The sequence below is a fragment of the Pelecanus crispus genome, chromosome 3, assembly GCF_030463565.1.
Source record: "Pelecanus crispus isolate bPelCri1 chromosome 3, bPelCri1.pri, whole genome shotgun sequence".
Taxonomy (NCBI): Eukaryota; Metazoa; Chordata; class Aves; order Pelecaniformes; family Pelecanidae; genus Pelecanus; species Pelecanus crispus.
The window spans coordinates 13221369-13236611 of NC_134645.1; the positions used below are offsets into that span (position 1 = coordinate 13221369).

At 47.0% G+C, this 15243-nt stretch overlaps 2 protein-coding genes across 4 annotated transcripts in view; one reads left to right on the forward strand and one right to left on the reverse strand.

Annotated features, from left to right (window-relative positions):
* The first annotated feature begins 245 nt into the window (after positions 1–245).
* On the forward strand, positions 246–5029 carry MAL (mal, T cell differentiation protein (MAL blood group)). Of its 3 annotated transcripts, XM_009484308.1 has the most exons (5): positions 246–334; positions 3668–3692; positions 4259–4405; positions 4579–4716; positions 4955–5029. In XM_009484308.1, exons 1-5 carry the CDS (start codon positions 246–248, stop codon positions 5027–5029), a joined length of 474 nt encoding a protein of 157 aa, XP_009482583.1. The 3 variants fall into 3 exon arrangements, with proteins under 3 accessions (XP_009482583.1, XP_009482584.1, XP_009482585.1); XM_009484309.1 differs by lacking the exon at positions 4579–4716; XM_009484310.1 differs by lacking the exons at positions 3668–3692; positions 4259–4405; positions 4579–4716 and having other exon boundaries at positions 246–332.
* Positions 5030–11605: 6576 nt separating this feature from the next.
* The window catches only part of MRPS5 (mitochondrial ribosomal protein S5), a 75006-nt gene continuing 71368 nt past the window's right edge, over positions 11606–15243 (reverse strand). Inside the window, exons 10-11 of the mRNA XM_075707836.1 lie at positions 14625–14761; positions 11606–12174 (exon numbers count right to left, since the gene is read on the reverse strand). Of these exons, the coding sequence (XP_075563951.1) occupies positions 11950–12174; positions 14625–14761 (362 nt within the window). The 3' untranslated portion in view covers positions 11606–11949. The remainder of the gene's footprint in view (positions 12175–14624; positions 14762–15243) is intronic.

The window sequence follows — 15243 nt, forward strand, 5'->3', positions numbered from 1 at the left end:
TAGTTCCCATCAGACACCAACTAACCCCTGGTCACAGGGTTTGGCCACACCTGTGCCATTCACTGCTTCCTTCACCTGCCAGCAGGAAGGAGGGAGGGAAGAATGAAGAGCAGGAAGAAGCCGGGGGGAAGGAGGAAAAGAGAGAGAGGGAGAGAAGGAGGGAGGAAGGGAGGAGGCTGCATTTGGCAGGTACCTCTGGCAGCTAGAATCAGAGTGGCTGATGGTCACTGTGGGAGAAGCTCGCAATGTCCTCGGCAACTTCTGCCACTTCTTTGCCCAGTGGCCTGGCTGTCCTGACAACTTTCCCAGACGTGCTCTTCATTCCTGAAATCGTGAGTGCTGGCTTTTCCCTGGGGAGGGCAGATGGTGCTTGTGGGGCATCCAGCACACTTCATGCTGCAGGTGTCTGAGGGATGAGACCTGACAGAAAGCATGTGGTTCAGGACCCACGTCAGGTCCCTGAGCCACAAGGGTCTGGGGGCAGCCCCTGATGCCTAGCTCACTCTCAAAGAAAACCACAAGCCCTGAGCTGGGGGCTCTGAAGCTCTCCCCTTAGTCTGAAGGGGATTTCTGTGGTACCTCTGAAAACCTTTTGTAATTTCCTGCCTAACAAAGTTGAAGGGGTTGCTGGTGGGTTTAAATTAGGTTGCCAAATTGAGCCAATTAATTAATTGGAAGATGATTTTAACAGCTCATACAGGGAGAGGATAAATTGCTTGCTTAAAGCAGGAGGTAAAGGTTAGCTGAGGTAATTGTTCACAGTGGTAAAGAGCATAGGCTGCTGAAGATGTGCTGCTCAGCTGCAATGTTCCTGAGCTGGAAGTGCAGAGTGCTGGACCTGGGTGTGTGGGCAACAGTGGGTGAACAAACATTTTGTAACTCCTTCCTGTATTTTAATTTCAAAGAGCAGGAGAAGATCATAATCTTAAGGGATTTGGCACAGGTGATTAAAAACCTTTGCTGTGAGCACTGACTGAAATATGGCAAGTTTCAACTAGAACCTTTTTCCTGTGTTCCCTGTCCCTACCCATGAAACCTGCTCTTCGCACAACAGTTTGAGAGGCTTTTTCCAAAACTTGAGCACTTTCATCCAGCATTGAGGGGTTTGGCTGAGTGTTGCAGGATGGCACTCAAATTATTTCATGCTAAAAACTTCAACTTTGCCCTCTGGGACCAAATCCTTCCCTGTCACACAACTCAGTCCACACTCCTGGGATTTACAACATTCTCCTAGTGATAGCAGTCAAGCAAAGAGGAATTAGGTTAAAGCAGGCATTATCAATGTGTGGAGAAAGGTTTTGCTTCAGCTCCTCCAAATATGCTCTGGTGACTTGGTCTCTGCCCAGGCCCTGAGACTGAGGTCCAGGTTTCCTGCAGCTGCATGAAGGAGGGTGCAAAATCCCTGTGGAGCTTCTGGCTGGGCAGACACTGGCCAGCCACCCCTGCTACTGGGTTGTGTTAGTCCTAGTGCTGAGCGTACTGTTGGCCCCAGCATGCTTATGGTACCGGCTGTGCCTTGAACTGTTTGTTTGTAATTCCTGTCTCCAGGGGATTTGGCAAGGCAGCTTGCTTAATGAGACAAAAATAAGTACTGTGCCATTTGGTTTGGGTAAGATCTAGAAATGTGCCTCCTAAAGGCTTGGGAACCACCCTCAAGAAAGCAGAATGCTGTGTAACTGTATTTCTCTGTCTCAAGAGGTGACAGAGAAACAGTTCTAGGTTGCTCAGCTGTATTATCTCTGCTGTGTACAAAGGAGGCAGCTGCCTTGAATCACAGCATTCAGAAAGATAAAGAGTTTCTTAGTCCTTAGTGGAATCTGAGGTTGCCTGCAGTGGGTTGATATGGTAGCTACAAAAAAAATTTGGCATTTGAAATGCTAAGACAGTTGCAAAAATCCCAGAAGTTCCTGCCTGCAGCTCAGATGATTTCCACATCTGGATGTGATGATTAATGATGATAATTTTTATTCTGTGAGGCTGGGTTGAATTCTTGTAATCTGTTTTATCTGAAGAGCTTTCTGTGTATATGGATAGCCAGGCCTATGTGGAAAAGCTGAAACAAACTGAAAACAGATATGTTTGCTTTGTAAAAGGCCATTTAAAAGGTAAGTTTTTCTTAGACTGCTGTCCCCAGCCTGCTGTGGGTTGTTATTGAAAACCTCTTGACCCTTTCCTAATTTTTATGAGTCTGTGGAACCAAAGTCAGTAATCAAACCACATCAAACATACTTGCCTGAGTGAGATATCGCATCCTGCAGAAAGGAGAGATGGAGAGCGGTAAGAAATGAGAAGTGAGACTTCTTCCCCCAACCTGGTATCTCACCCCAACTGTGTTGGATTTTAATGGAGCAACTGTGAGGATTTCTCCAGGATCTTTAGCTGCAATGCACTCATGGTGTCACTACATGAGTTATTACAGGGACTAGATTAGTGTTCATGTGTCTGCCTTTGGTTGTTACAAGAGGAACCAAAACAGCAGCACTTTGAATGACCTGTTTTCACTCAGATATTTGCAAGGTCTCAACCGCATCATTGATTTAATGTACCAATTTACATAATGTAACCAATGAACTTTCCTACAAATGTGGGGTGACAAAGATCATGTGACATTTTCTGAGTGTCATAAATCAGAAACTTTCTTCCCACTTGTAAAATGCCTCCAAAGAAATGGAATTACCATGATTCATATGAGTACATCACCAGACCAACTGGTGATGAGGGATAGGTCCTCACAGCAGCACTGGTCTCCACACAGTGATGAGGAGCTCCTCAGCTGAACCCACATAGGAAACTGCATAGACTTAACTTTGCACAGGTTCGAGAAACAACTGGGCTGATTAGTAGCAGAGAAAAGCTGCTGAGTGCATTTTAGTGCAGAGACACCACTTGCAGGTCAGACACTCTGCAACATTGGACATTGTGCTCTCATCCTCTTGTGTAGGAATCTGCTGGTGGAGAAAGGATGGAGCATAGACATAGCTGTTCTTGTGTTTCCCACCAGAAAACCCATAGCAAACTCCCAAGGCTGGCTGAGAAGAATGGGGTCCCACCTGCTACCAGACCAGCAGCTGGTACCTTGCAGGATGACCCACACAGCTGGAGAAGCAATATAAGCTCTGCTTCCTAGGAGGAGCTGGGAGCCTCAAACTTATTTCCCTTACCTCAGAGAGTAAAACTGGCCATATTACCTCTCTTCAACCTATTCTGTCTCCTTTTAGGGTGACATTTGCATGTGGCCTTCATTAAGGCCATGTCTGTGGCCTTCATGAGGCCACGTGTCTGTGCTGTTTGTGCAGGTGAGCTGGGTTTGACACCACTCCTTTCATGGATCTGCCACGCTGGGTGTGAAGCAAACATGCTGTCTTCATCAAAAGTAGCATTCAAAAATGTCTGAACCAGCCTCCTCAGCACACTGATGTGGGGAGGGTGTGAATGGCAGTGACACCAGGAGGTGGGGCTACAGCAAGGCTTTTTTTGGGTCAAGATCAGAGACTCATGCTCCCAGCTAAATACCCGGTTTCAAGTGGAGGCTGGGAAGAACTCAGAGGTGTCCCTGGGTTATTGCCATGTGCAGTGCTAGTGCCAGAGGTGTGCATGGCTTTTGGCTGTGCTCTGGGGAAGCCAATTTATCTCATGCTCGCCTTCTCTCCCACTTTCACCTGCACACCTTTGGGGGCCTTGTCTGGATCCTGGTGTGTCGTGGTTTAGCCCCAGCCAGCAACTAAGCACCACGCAGCCACTCGCTCACTCCCCCTACCCCGATGGGATGGGGGAGAGAATCGGAGGAGTAAGAGTGAGAAACACTCCTGGGTTGAGATAAGAACAGTTGAATAATTGAAATAAAGTAAAATAGCAATGATAATAATAACAATATAATAATGATAATAACAATAATAATATACAAAGCAAGTGATGCACAATGCAATTGCTCACCACCCACCAACCGATACCCAGACAGTTCCCGAGCAGCGATCGCTGCTCCCCGGCCAACCCCCCCCAGTTTATATACTGAGCATGATGTCATATGGTATGGAATAGCCCTTTGGTCAGTTTGGATCAACTATTCTGGCTGTGCCCCCTCCCAGTTTCTTGTGTACCTGGCAGAGCATGGGAAGCTGAAAAATCCTTGACTAGCATAAGCAGTACTTAGCAACAACTAAAAACATCAGTGTGTTATCAACATTCTTCTACTAAATCCAAAAGACAGCACTATGCCTGCTACTAGGAAGAAAATTAACTCTATCCCAGCTGAAACCAGGACATGGTGGCATCCTCAAAGGTCCCATCATGCATCTTGCAAGGCTGGGTGATGTTTGTCTCTGTGTTCTGCTTCGTCATGTCCACCACCCTCCTGTGCCTCTACATCTGTGGGGTGCATGGAGGCAGCAGCTCCTGGGTCACCTTGGTAAGTGGATGCAACGAACATCAGGGCCTCTCCCCTCCCTGATATCACTGGTAGACAATTGTCTCCTTTGCTGCTACTGCACTCCAAATTGTGGGCTGGGGCTTGCTTGTGTGGGTTCCTTTCTTTTACCCTTCGCAGTGTGCTTGGAAATGACTGTTATCCTTGTTTCTTAGGATGTCATCTGCCAGGAGATAGCAGCTCTATTCTACCTCAGTGCTGCTGTGTTGGAAGCCTACTTCAACTATAACATCAGCTTGTTGCCTACCAACCCTCTGATAATGACCATCTACCAGGAGAACATTGCTGCTGTGGTGAGTGCCTGGCAAGCAGGGGAAGGAAGGTGAGGAGGAGACTGTGGAGTGGCCTCAAGGGCAAATCTTCCACATTCAGGGAGCAGGGAGAGAAACTAGTCCCAGTCCTACTACACATAAATGTCTCCAAACATGCAAGAGTCAATAGAAATGTAATATATCATTATGTGTTTTCTCAGTGCAGGAACTCATACCATATAATAAAAAGTTAACTGGCTGATGTGTTTTTCCATTGTAGGTATTTGCATTCTTAGCTACCCTGATGTATGTGATCCATAAGGTGTACTCGCTCCTGCAATGGAAATCATCCTAAGAGCCTCCTCTTGCAAGTGTGTCTTGTGCTCACCCCATGAACACAAAAGTTGTTCAATGACTGCAGTTTCCAGGCTGGGTTTGGGTTTTGTTTTTTAATGTATATACTATTAAAAAAGGAGCTTTTTATGTGGGACCATGGCAATGAAGATAAAGAGCCTGCCAGAGAAAGCTATATCCTGGCCCAATGTTTCCCTTCAGTCTTTTCTGGGTTGGGTACAGTTTGATGCTGGTAATTGGGGCCCAAATAGAAAAACATTCAGCTTTAAAAAGAGTAATATAGTTGGGTTCAAAGTGCTAAAATCTCCCCGAACCACACCTTTATGCCTCCAGGGTTGTTATTGCTATTAGGGGAAGCCTGAACAACAAGCACTAAGGAGCATGAGTATGAAACCGGGCCATTTTAATTGCCGCCCATCCATGTAAGCCTGTTTCCCTCCCTAAACCTGCTGTGCCAAAAGAACATTTTAATGCAATTTCTGGAAATGCCATCTCTGACGTACGATGAGAAATGGGGCCAATATTTAACTTGCCTCAGGGGCAATATGAGTTATTGCAACCCCTGAAGGGCATTGCTGACTTATGAGGCACAACCATAATGCTAGGAATTACCGCTGTCTTTAATCCCCCTACAAAATACAACTTAGAAGGTGCATGGTAGACTGTAGGACAATTGTATGGATGATTAGAATAATATCTTGAATAAGCAGAGGCAATCAAGTCTTGTCTTTGGTGCATGGCTGCTCTCACATAGACCACTAATAAAGATGGGTTTGCTGTGATTTTGCAAATAGACAAGTAATTTTTCCCTTTGCTGCGCACAGGTACACAGCCCTGTACAGCCTCAGGAGCACTGCACTGTAAGAGGCCAATGCCTAAGGAGGAGGCACAGATGTGGGCATGAATGAGAGGGCTTTTCTGCAAGGGGAGTCTGTGGGGTTCTGTAGCCAGGGACTAAACAAACTCAGGTTAATCTCAGTGATGATGTTCATCTGAATGCTCAAATTACTCCAGTGTTAACTTGAGTGAGTGTGCTGGTTTTGGCTGGGGTAGAGTTAATTTTCTTCATAGTAGCTAGTATGGGGCTATTTTGGATTTGTGCTGAAAATACAATGTTGATAATCCAGGGATGCTTTAGCTACTGCTGAGCAGTGCTTACTCAGAGTCAAGGCCTTTTCTGCTTCTCACCCCACCCCACCAGTGAGTAGGCTGGGGGTGTACAAGAAGTTTGGAGGGGACACAGCTGGGACAGCTGACCCCCACTGACCAAAGGGATGTTCCAGACCATATGATGTCATGCTCAGAATAAAAACTGTGGGAAAGAAGGAGGAAGAGGGGACATTGGGAGTGATGGCGTTTGTCTTCCCAAGTAACCGTTATGCGTGATGGAGCCCTGCTTTCCTGGAGATGGCTGAACACCTGCCTGCTGATAGGTAGTCATGAATTAATTCCTTATTTTGCTTTGCTCATGTGTGCAGCTTTTGCTTTACCTATTAAACTGTCTTTATCTCATTGTACGAGTTTTCTCACTTTTACCCTTCTGATTCTCTCCCCCATCCCATGGTGGGGGAGTAAGCCAGTGGCTGTGTGGTGCTTAGTTGCTGGCTGGACTTAAACCACGACAATGAATTAATTTAAATGGGGTTTACACCCAAGAAGGGGTGTTTTCACATGTTAGAGGTTCCTAACAAACAGTGGTACCAAATGAGCCCTTCCAGCTTGTGAGGCAAAAAATGCTTCCATTTTGAGGCTGAAGTTCCAGGATAATAACAAGGACTGGAGAATGAAAGGGAAATAAAAGTTTACTTGGAGACACCTCTGTTGCTTCAGATCCAGGTGGACTTTTGATCTGTGACCATCGGTTTGGGTTGAAGCTTTTTAATTTAAATGTGAGGAAAACATTTGGGTTTTTTTTTCTTGGTTTTTTTTTCCTTGCTGAAAACCAGCCTGACATGTTTTGCTTGTGTTAGTGTGACAAAAGCAAACTGATTGCAACAGAGGTGGAAAAAGAAACCCCTTTTCAGAGCAGAGGGAACTCACAGATGCTTTGGACAATGGTGCTTCGTTCTGAAGGTTTAACATGCACCTACCTGTTGAACTTGTTTCAACATCACATCATGGGGGGGGGTGGGGGGTGGGGGCAGGGTTTGGTGCCCAGATTTGCCCTGCTTCTATTAACGCCCCTGAATTTAGTATTAAAACACAAAGACACCTTTCTGTTTGGGTCTCTTTACAAAGGCAGACATTTGTGGTCATACCCTGGAATGCGATATCTCTGTCCACCTTCTGCACCCAGGTGTGGGCAGCATCTCTGCACCAAGCTGTCTGTCCCCTCACATTCACATCCCTATGCCTTGTGGCCATCATGTCTGCAGCGTATAGCTTGGCAGGGCTCCCATCTCTCCTCCCCAATTCTTTCTGCCTTGCCCTTTGCTTCTCCCTTCCCTGCCACACACCAGTTTACACCAGGCTGCACTAGTTCACCTGCTTGTCCCTTTCCTTCTGGCCCCACCTGGTTTGCTGAGATATTCCCCCTCCTCTGCCCCAGCATTAGCATAACCTTGCTGTAAACCAGCACTGGAAAAAAACAGGCAGGTGCTGCTGGCATGGAGTGCTCATCAGCCCCAGTGCAGCTGGGGAGTGGCCTGAGACAAGGTTGTGGACATGGCAATGTAACCTGGGCCAAGTCTTTGCCTGGGGAGGGCTGGGCAGAGAGAAGGGCCACCACAGGGTCAAGAGCATCCAAATGAACTGGTACAAAGCAGTGCTGCAACTTTGAAACCCTCCCAGTGCGGCCCCAACTTCAAGCCCATGCAGCTGAACAGCTTGCATGTGAATGAATGTCCCTGCTTGGCACAGAGCTGCTGGGCCCCACCATAGGACAGGGACACAGTGAGGTGTGGCTTTGTTGCACCAGGCTGCTGAAGTGCACCCGTCAGGTGCTAGGTGAGTTGCAGCAATATGCATGTTCCCTGCGTGGTGGAAAGAAGAGAAAAAAGAGGAAAAGAAAATGAAAAAAGCACTCTGAGGTCTCCATTGCCCATCATGCCCAGGAGGGCTGCATGGTCTCAATACAGCCATGAAGACCCACATGCCCTGGAAGCTGGGCAGCCCAAGGTAGCTACCTGGAAAATGGCACACCTCAATGCTTCTGAAGGGAAAGATGCTGCCCAGAGCTCAGAGAATCTCCCAGGACCTACAAACCATCTACCATATGTGCACCACGTCTCGTACCCACAGAAAGCCCTGAGGATAGCATTAACCTGAGAATTTGCTGTCACCCCACTAGAAACATTGGGCATGATGAACACTACAGGCTTGATCCCTCTCCTGTAGATACACTTGTCTGGGGTTAATTGCATATTAGCATGGCTCCCCAAAATGTGACACAGCTCTGCTAAGTGCTGCTTGCACACAGTTGGCCCTTGCAGTTTGTTGACCACAAGGCACCCGCAGTTCTTGCCTGCAGAGCTGCTGCTAGCCCGGTCCAATATATGGGGCTGCTCCATACCAGACTCTGCATTTGCTCAGACATTTCCAGATCCACCCCCAGACTGGCACCTGATCTCCAACAGCATCCTCCTCATGACATTTCATTCATCCTCCCCGTCCCTCGCAGATGTACCTAGATGGAGCAGCCCATTTAAAAAGCCACAAATCAGCCCTTTTTTCAGAGCATTTACAAGTCCCATCACACTGTTAAAACTGGTGCATCTCCACATCCACTACCAGCTTTCAACTGGTAGTGTAACTAGAGTTGCCATCTCTGCTCTTCTCCTCCAGCTTCCTCAGCAAAACAAGGAGGTCTGCAGCCACCTACTCTAGAGAGCAGGTAATGAGACTTTAGTTAAAACAAACTATCCACTTGAAGGCAGTCAAAACCTCAGCTCCTGTGATAAAAGCAAGATTACAGACATATCATTCATTAAATATGTTCAGTTGTAATCTTGGTTGCTCTTGCTTAATTAAATAGCTTCTTAACTGCAATGTTAGCTGTTCCACAAATATTTGTATATTGGATACCTTGCCTCCAGTTATGCAATGAGTTAGAAGCACTTCCACCTTCTCCTGAATTGCAGAAGAATTTGCTCTGTCTGAAAGCAAAGAAACTTAATAGAAAATTATGGCCAGCTCCATGGAAAATGCAGGAGTTTCTGATGTTTCTCATTCTACAGTCAGCTTTATGTGCGAGTGATGAGCAAACTGTATGCTGGGTAAAACATCTATACAAGTGTCTATATTAATATGAACAAACTTGTGAAAACAGGAAACCCACAAAAGATTACTTCTATGGAGGGATCAAAGCTCCATGTGGGTCTGTGGCAGAGTGATTCATGGCTGGCTTGGTCTGCCTCCCCCTCTCCTGACCCAGCTCCGGTCCATTCCCCACCTCTGATCTTTGCACCGAGACCGCAGCCCCCTCCTGCTCCTTGGTCTCCCTTGTGCTAACAGAATCAAGCACTGAAACCCCACTTTGATTTGAGGATACAAATGGAAATGCCTGATTCATGGAAATGCTCAAACATGAGTTATTGTCCTGTGGGTCTGAGAGCCCTAAACCTCATCCAGAGAGCAGAAGGAAGGCAGAGTCTTCAGAAGTCCTGAAGACCCTCATGGGAGCAGATGCAAGTATAGCTATTGTGCAGACCTTGGGGAAAGAGGGAGATTGGTGGTTACTACATTACTTTCTGTAAGTTCTGAAAAGGCAAATGACATTTACCCTACCACTTCCTTACCTTGCAGCTCCTCATTTCTACTAGCACACAAGGTGGACCTGTAAAGTTTGTGTGGATTCTCTTGGAGGCACCAGCTAGAAATCAAGACACTTCCCAGTGCTTTGGCTGATGGAGAAAAGATCCACTGAGAACAATGTGTTGTTTTACCCTGCACTAGCAGTGAGAACAGAAATTACTGAGTAACCAAGGAGGGTTCAAGGGAGATGTCTGTCTGCAGATCTCTACTCACAAAAGACAGGCTGGGACCCTTGTGCAGAGTGATGGCCTATGCACCTCATGAGCTGGGAAAATGTGGTGTGAGATCTGTTTGGGTTGCACAAGGAACAGTGTTCAGGTCCAGGTCAGCTGGGGAGAAATGGACTTTACAACTTGCTCTGCACTGGGTGCTGCTGGCTAAGGACCTGTCCCTACAGCTCGTCTTTCTTCAGCCCTTCCCAAGATCATACAAGGGCCTGCCCAATTCTGCCATCTCATCCCACTATGCAGATGGGGCATTGCTGGAGACCTTGACATCACCCACATCCCTAATTTTTGTGCAGCAGTGGCCTTGTATGATCTCCTGTGCCACCATCACCATTCTTAGGCCAGAATATGGGGGGCTTCTCCATGTGTTGGGAGAGGAAATGCAAGAACAGAGTGCAAGGAAGCAGCAAGACATCTCCAAGTGTGGATCCAATCACCTGCTACGGACACACACTATATTCCCGATTCTGAGAAGAGAGGAAATGCTGGCATGATCCACCTGCTCACTGCAACACAGGGAAGCAAATGACAAACAGCTGATCCAGTTAGTCACTTTAGGCTCTCTCTACTACCCAAGCTGAGGCTGTTTTGGGTCACTGGCAGAGCCAACTCACTTCAGCTCACTGTTTCTGCACTGAGAGAGGCAAACTGAAGGTCATCTCAATCCAACAAGATTTGATTCCTTTAGCCCAGGTTTATTCATTCTTGATTTTGCTCAACAGTAAGATGCAAGCTAAATGTGAGCACACATTCTTGAACAGTAGTTTCATATGCTGCTTACAAGACAGTTTGCAAACTGAACACTTTGCAATCCTGTTTGGGTTCAGTTCCACTGTTTCTTTTGCCATGCCCAAGACAAAAACATGGAGTTGTGAGGCAGAGCATTGTGTCCTAGCATGTGGACGCAGAGTCTGTTTATCTTCTGGTGGGACTTGGGTGATGGATCCTCCAACCAGTGAGTTAATCTAGCATCTAGCACGTACCTCTGTGTGCTTCAGCTGGAGATCTGCTACATGAAGGGGTTTATTCCATCTCTGGTCAGAGGCTGGTGTGGACTTTCTCTTTCTCCTTTAATCCTCCGTCAGCTGTAGCACTTTCCGAGTTCTGGGTAGGGTCCAAGACTCTATTATGCTCAGTACCAAACTGGCAGAAGATAAAATTAGGTCTTATCCCAGCACATGTGCAGAGGCTAGTACTGTAAGAAAGGCTGGATTTGCAAGTTTTGGGCTGGACTTCCAATGCCAGTCAAAACACTGCAAAATCCCACAGGAGACCAGGGTGGCTGTCCTCAGATATTTGGGCTCTGCCTCATTTGGGGAACTCCCCCACTTGCACGAATAGTGTTTGCACAACTCCAGCTGTTGCCCACCATGACCTTGCCCCCCTTCCCGCCCACCAGAAGACACACAACTTCTACCTTCTGATTTCACAGTTCCCCCACCATAATGAGTGAGCCTAGGGAGGCAGATGGAGAGTGCACACAACATGCACACATTAACTCCCACTACAGCTGCTTGCTTCAAGATCTCCCAGACATTGGCATTTTGCAAAAAAGACTCCAACAAACTCACACTGAACTCATTCTGAGGATTCTTTATTGCTTTCACAATCTTATCTTTTCAGTAGTTTCCCAAGAGCTTGTGAAAGAAACATGGGGTCTGTTGATTAAACATCATCTTCAGGAATCGAGTAAATACATGCTTGAAGTCAAAGTCATGTTCATTGGCTGTTTCCGTCTGAATGTCCCTAGCTGAACAGTGGTCAGAAGAACTGTGGGAAAGCAAACAGTGTTACTGAATGGTAGCAATGGGAACAGCAATATGAATGGCATGAGAGCACTACTGGTGCCCTCTTCTGAAATGTAAGCCTGGATAAGCTGTCCATTTGGGCTGGACTTTCCCAGTTTCATCTCTGAACAGAATAGACAGAGGGACTGAACCTTTTACCATGCTGTCCGTCTGACATTCGCCCAAGGAGATTTCTTCATTCCCTGAGCTTCTTTCACCTCACTCCATTCCAGCTTTGTGTCTGGAACCTCATCTTCAGGCTCAGGATCCTCGCGGACAGTCCCCTCAGGCAGTGCCACAACGATGGGCAGAGGGCCCTGTTCCTCCCGGAACTCCACTACATAAAGATTCTTCTGGTTCGCTAACTGCTGGTGAGTCTCCTGGGAGTAGGAAAGAGAAAAGACAATCAAAGCAATGATGCATGATGTTAGTTTACTTCAGGTCAAAATCTACATGGTATATGGGATAGGAAAAACAAAAGTAATTTACTAATAAACAGTTTAAACACTGCATAAATTAAATGACTCATCAGGCTCATCCTCATGGGTTTCAAACGAGCTAATTGCATAAGCAGCAGGAATTCAGGTAGATAGACTGCAGATATACTAGCATTACAATGTCATAGAATCATAGAATCGTCTAGGTTGGAAAAGACCTTTAAGATCATCCAGTCCAACCATTAACCTACACTACCAAGCCCACCTAAACCAATCAAGGGTAGACTAGACTAAACCATGTCCCAAAGTGCCACATCTACCCGTTTTTTGAACACCTCCAGGGATGGTGACTCCACCACCTCTCTGGGCAGCCTGTTCCAATGCTTGACTACCCTTTCCATGAAGAAATTTTTCCTAATTTCCAGCCTAAACCTCCCCTGGCGCAGCTTGAGCCCATTTCCTCTCGTCCTATCGCTAACTACGTGGGAGAAGAGACCAACACCCACCTCACTACAACCTCCTTTCAGGTAGCTGTAGAGAGCGATAAGGTCTCCCCTCAGCCTCCTCTTCTCCAGGCTAAACAACCCCAGTTCCCTCAGCTGCTCCTCATAAGGCCTGTGCTCCAGACCCTTCACCAGCTTTGTTGCCCTTCTCTGGACACACTTCAGCACCTCAATGTCTTTTTTGTATTGAGGGGCCCAAAACTGGACACAGTGTTCCAGGCGCGGCCTCACCAGCGCCGAGTACAGGGGGACAATCACCTCCCTGCTCCTGCTGGCCACACTATTCCTGATACAAGCCAGGATGCTCTTGGCCTTCTTGGGCACCTGGGCACACTGCTGGCTCATGTTCAGCCGGCTATCTACCAACACCCCCAGGTCCTTTTCGGCCAGGCAGCTTTCCAGCCACTCTTCCCCAAGCCTGTAGCGTTGCATGGGGTTGTTGTGACCCAAGTGCAGGACCTGGCACTTGGCCTTGTTAAACCTCATACAGTTGGCCTCGGCCCATCGGTCCAGCCTGTCCAGGTCCCTCTGCAGGGCCATCCTACCCTCCAGCAGATCGACACTCCCACCCAACTTGGTGCCACCTGCAAACTTACTGAGGGCACACTCGATCCCCTCATCCAGATCATTGATAAAGATATTGAACAAGGCTGGCCCTAAAACAGAGCCCTGGGGAACACTGCTCGTGACCGGCTGCTAACTGGACTTAACACCATTTACCACTACTCTCTGGGCTCGGCCACCCAACCAGTTCTTTACCCAGCGAAGAGTATGCCCGTCCAAGCCGTGAGCTGCCAGCTTCCCGAGGAGGATATTATGCGAGACGGTGTCAAAAGCTTTGCTAAAGTCCAGGTAGATGACATCCACAGCCTTTCCATCATCTACCAGGCGGCTCACCAGGTCATAGAAGGAGATCAGCTTGGTCAAGCAGGACCTGCCTTTCACGAACCCATGCTGGCTGGGTCTGATCCCCTGGTTGACCTGTACTTGCCTGTGGAGTTCGCTCAAGATGAACCTCTCCATAATCTTCCCCGGCACTGAGGTCAGGCAGACAGGCCTGTAGTTCCCCAGGTCCTCCTTCCGGCCCTTCTTGTAGATGGGCGTCACATTGGCAAGCCTCCAGTCCTCAGGGACCTCCCCTGTTAACCAGGACTGCTGACAGATGATGGAGAGTGGCTTGGTGAGCTCCTCTGCCAGCTCCCTCAGTACTCTCGGGTGGATCCCACCTGGCCCCATAGACTTGTGAGCGTCCAGGTGGCGTAGCAGGTCATTAACTGCTTCCTCCTGGACTATGTGGGCTCCATTCTGGTCCCTATCCCTATCCTCTTGCTCAAGGGCCTGAGTACCCTGGGGATGACTGGTCTGGCTGTTAAACACAAAGGCAAAGAAGGCATTAAGTACTTCAGCCTTTTCCTTGTCCTCGGTGACAATGTTCCCCCCCACATCCAGCAAAGAATGGAGATCCTCCTTGGCTCTCCTTTTATTGCTGATGTATGTATAAAAGCATTTTTTATTGTCTTTTACAGCACTGGCCAGATTGAGTTCTAGCTGGACTTTTGCTTTTCTAATTTCCTCCCTGCAGGACCTAACAAGATCCCTGTCCTCTGCCCATAATTTTTCAGATGTCACCAAAAATATTACTAATGAAAGCACAGAAATTCAGATGTCCCCTGCAGGCACTTGGCTGTGGAACAGGTAGAGTTACATACAGCTGACTGGAGAAATTCATACAACTGCTGAGGAATTACTCACATGCTGATTTTGTTTGCTCTTTGGAAAATTACTTCATTTTAAGCCTAGAATATAAACTGTTTGACCACAAACTATTACAATATCAATCCCATTCTGTCCCTTGGCCTACTGTATAGAACCACTGAGAGTGCAATCTACCTGTTCTGTCAAGCCTTTAAAGAGAGCTCTGGTTATATTAATCAAGTTTTTGGATCCAGAAACCTTGGCATACATGTCTTTAATGCCAATTAGTTTGCAGATGGTGATAATAGCTCGGTGGCAATGAAGACCATGCCCTGGGGGGGGAAAAAAAAAAATTAGCATTATGTGATTATTTATAAGCATACAACTTAGCTAAGGAAGAAAAAAGAACTAAGACCTCTTCTTAGTTATTTTTGTTACCTAGCATGTTAGAACACATTATATCTTAAAAATGGCAAAACCATTCTGGGAAGACCATTCTTCCCAGTCTTTGCAGCCACGCTAACATAAAGATCATGGGGGTTTTTATACTAAATACACCTTACTTAACATATTGCAAAACCAAATGAAAATGTCACCACCTATGAACTCAAAACATAAAACCATAAAAAAATGCAATGTGAAGAATTGTTTAGTACCACAGGTTTGGGTAGTACTCCTTAGAAATAGCACTGGCAGCTTACTCTTCCACAAACACACACCACCATCCTGAGAACATTCATCAATCAAAATGCAATTTCTTTCTCCCACTCAGCAGACAAATAACACTCGTAGTACTTCCCAAGTTGACTACTAC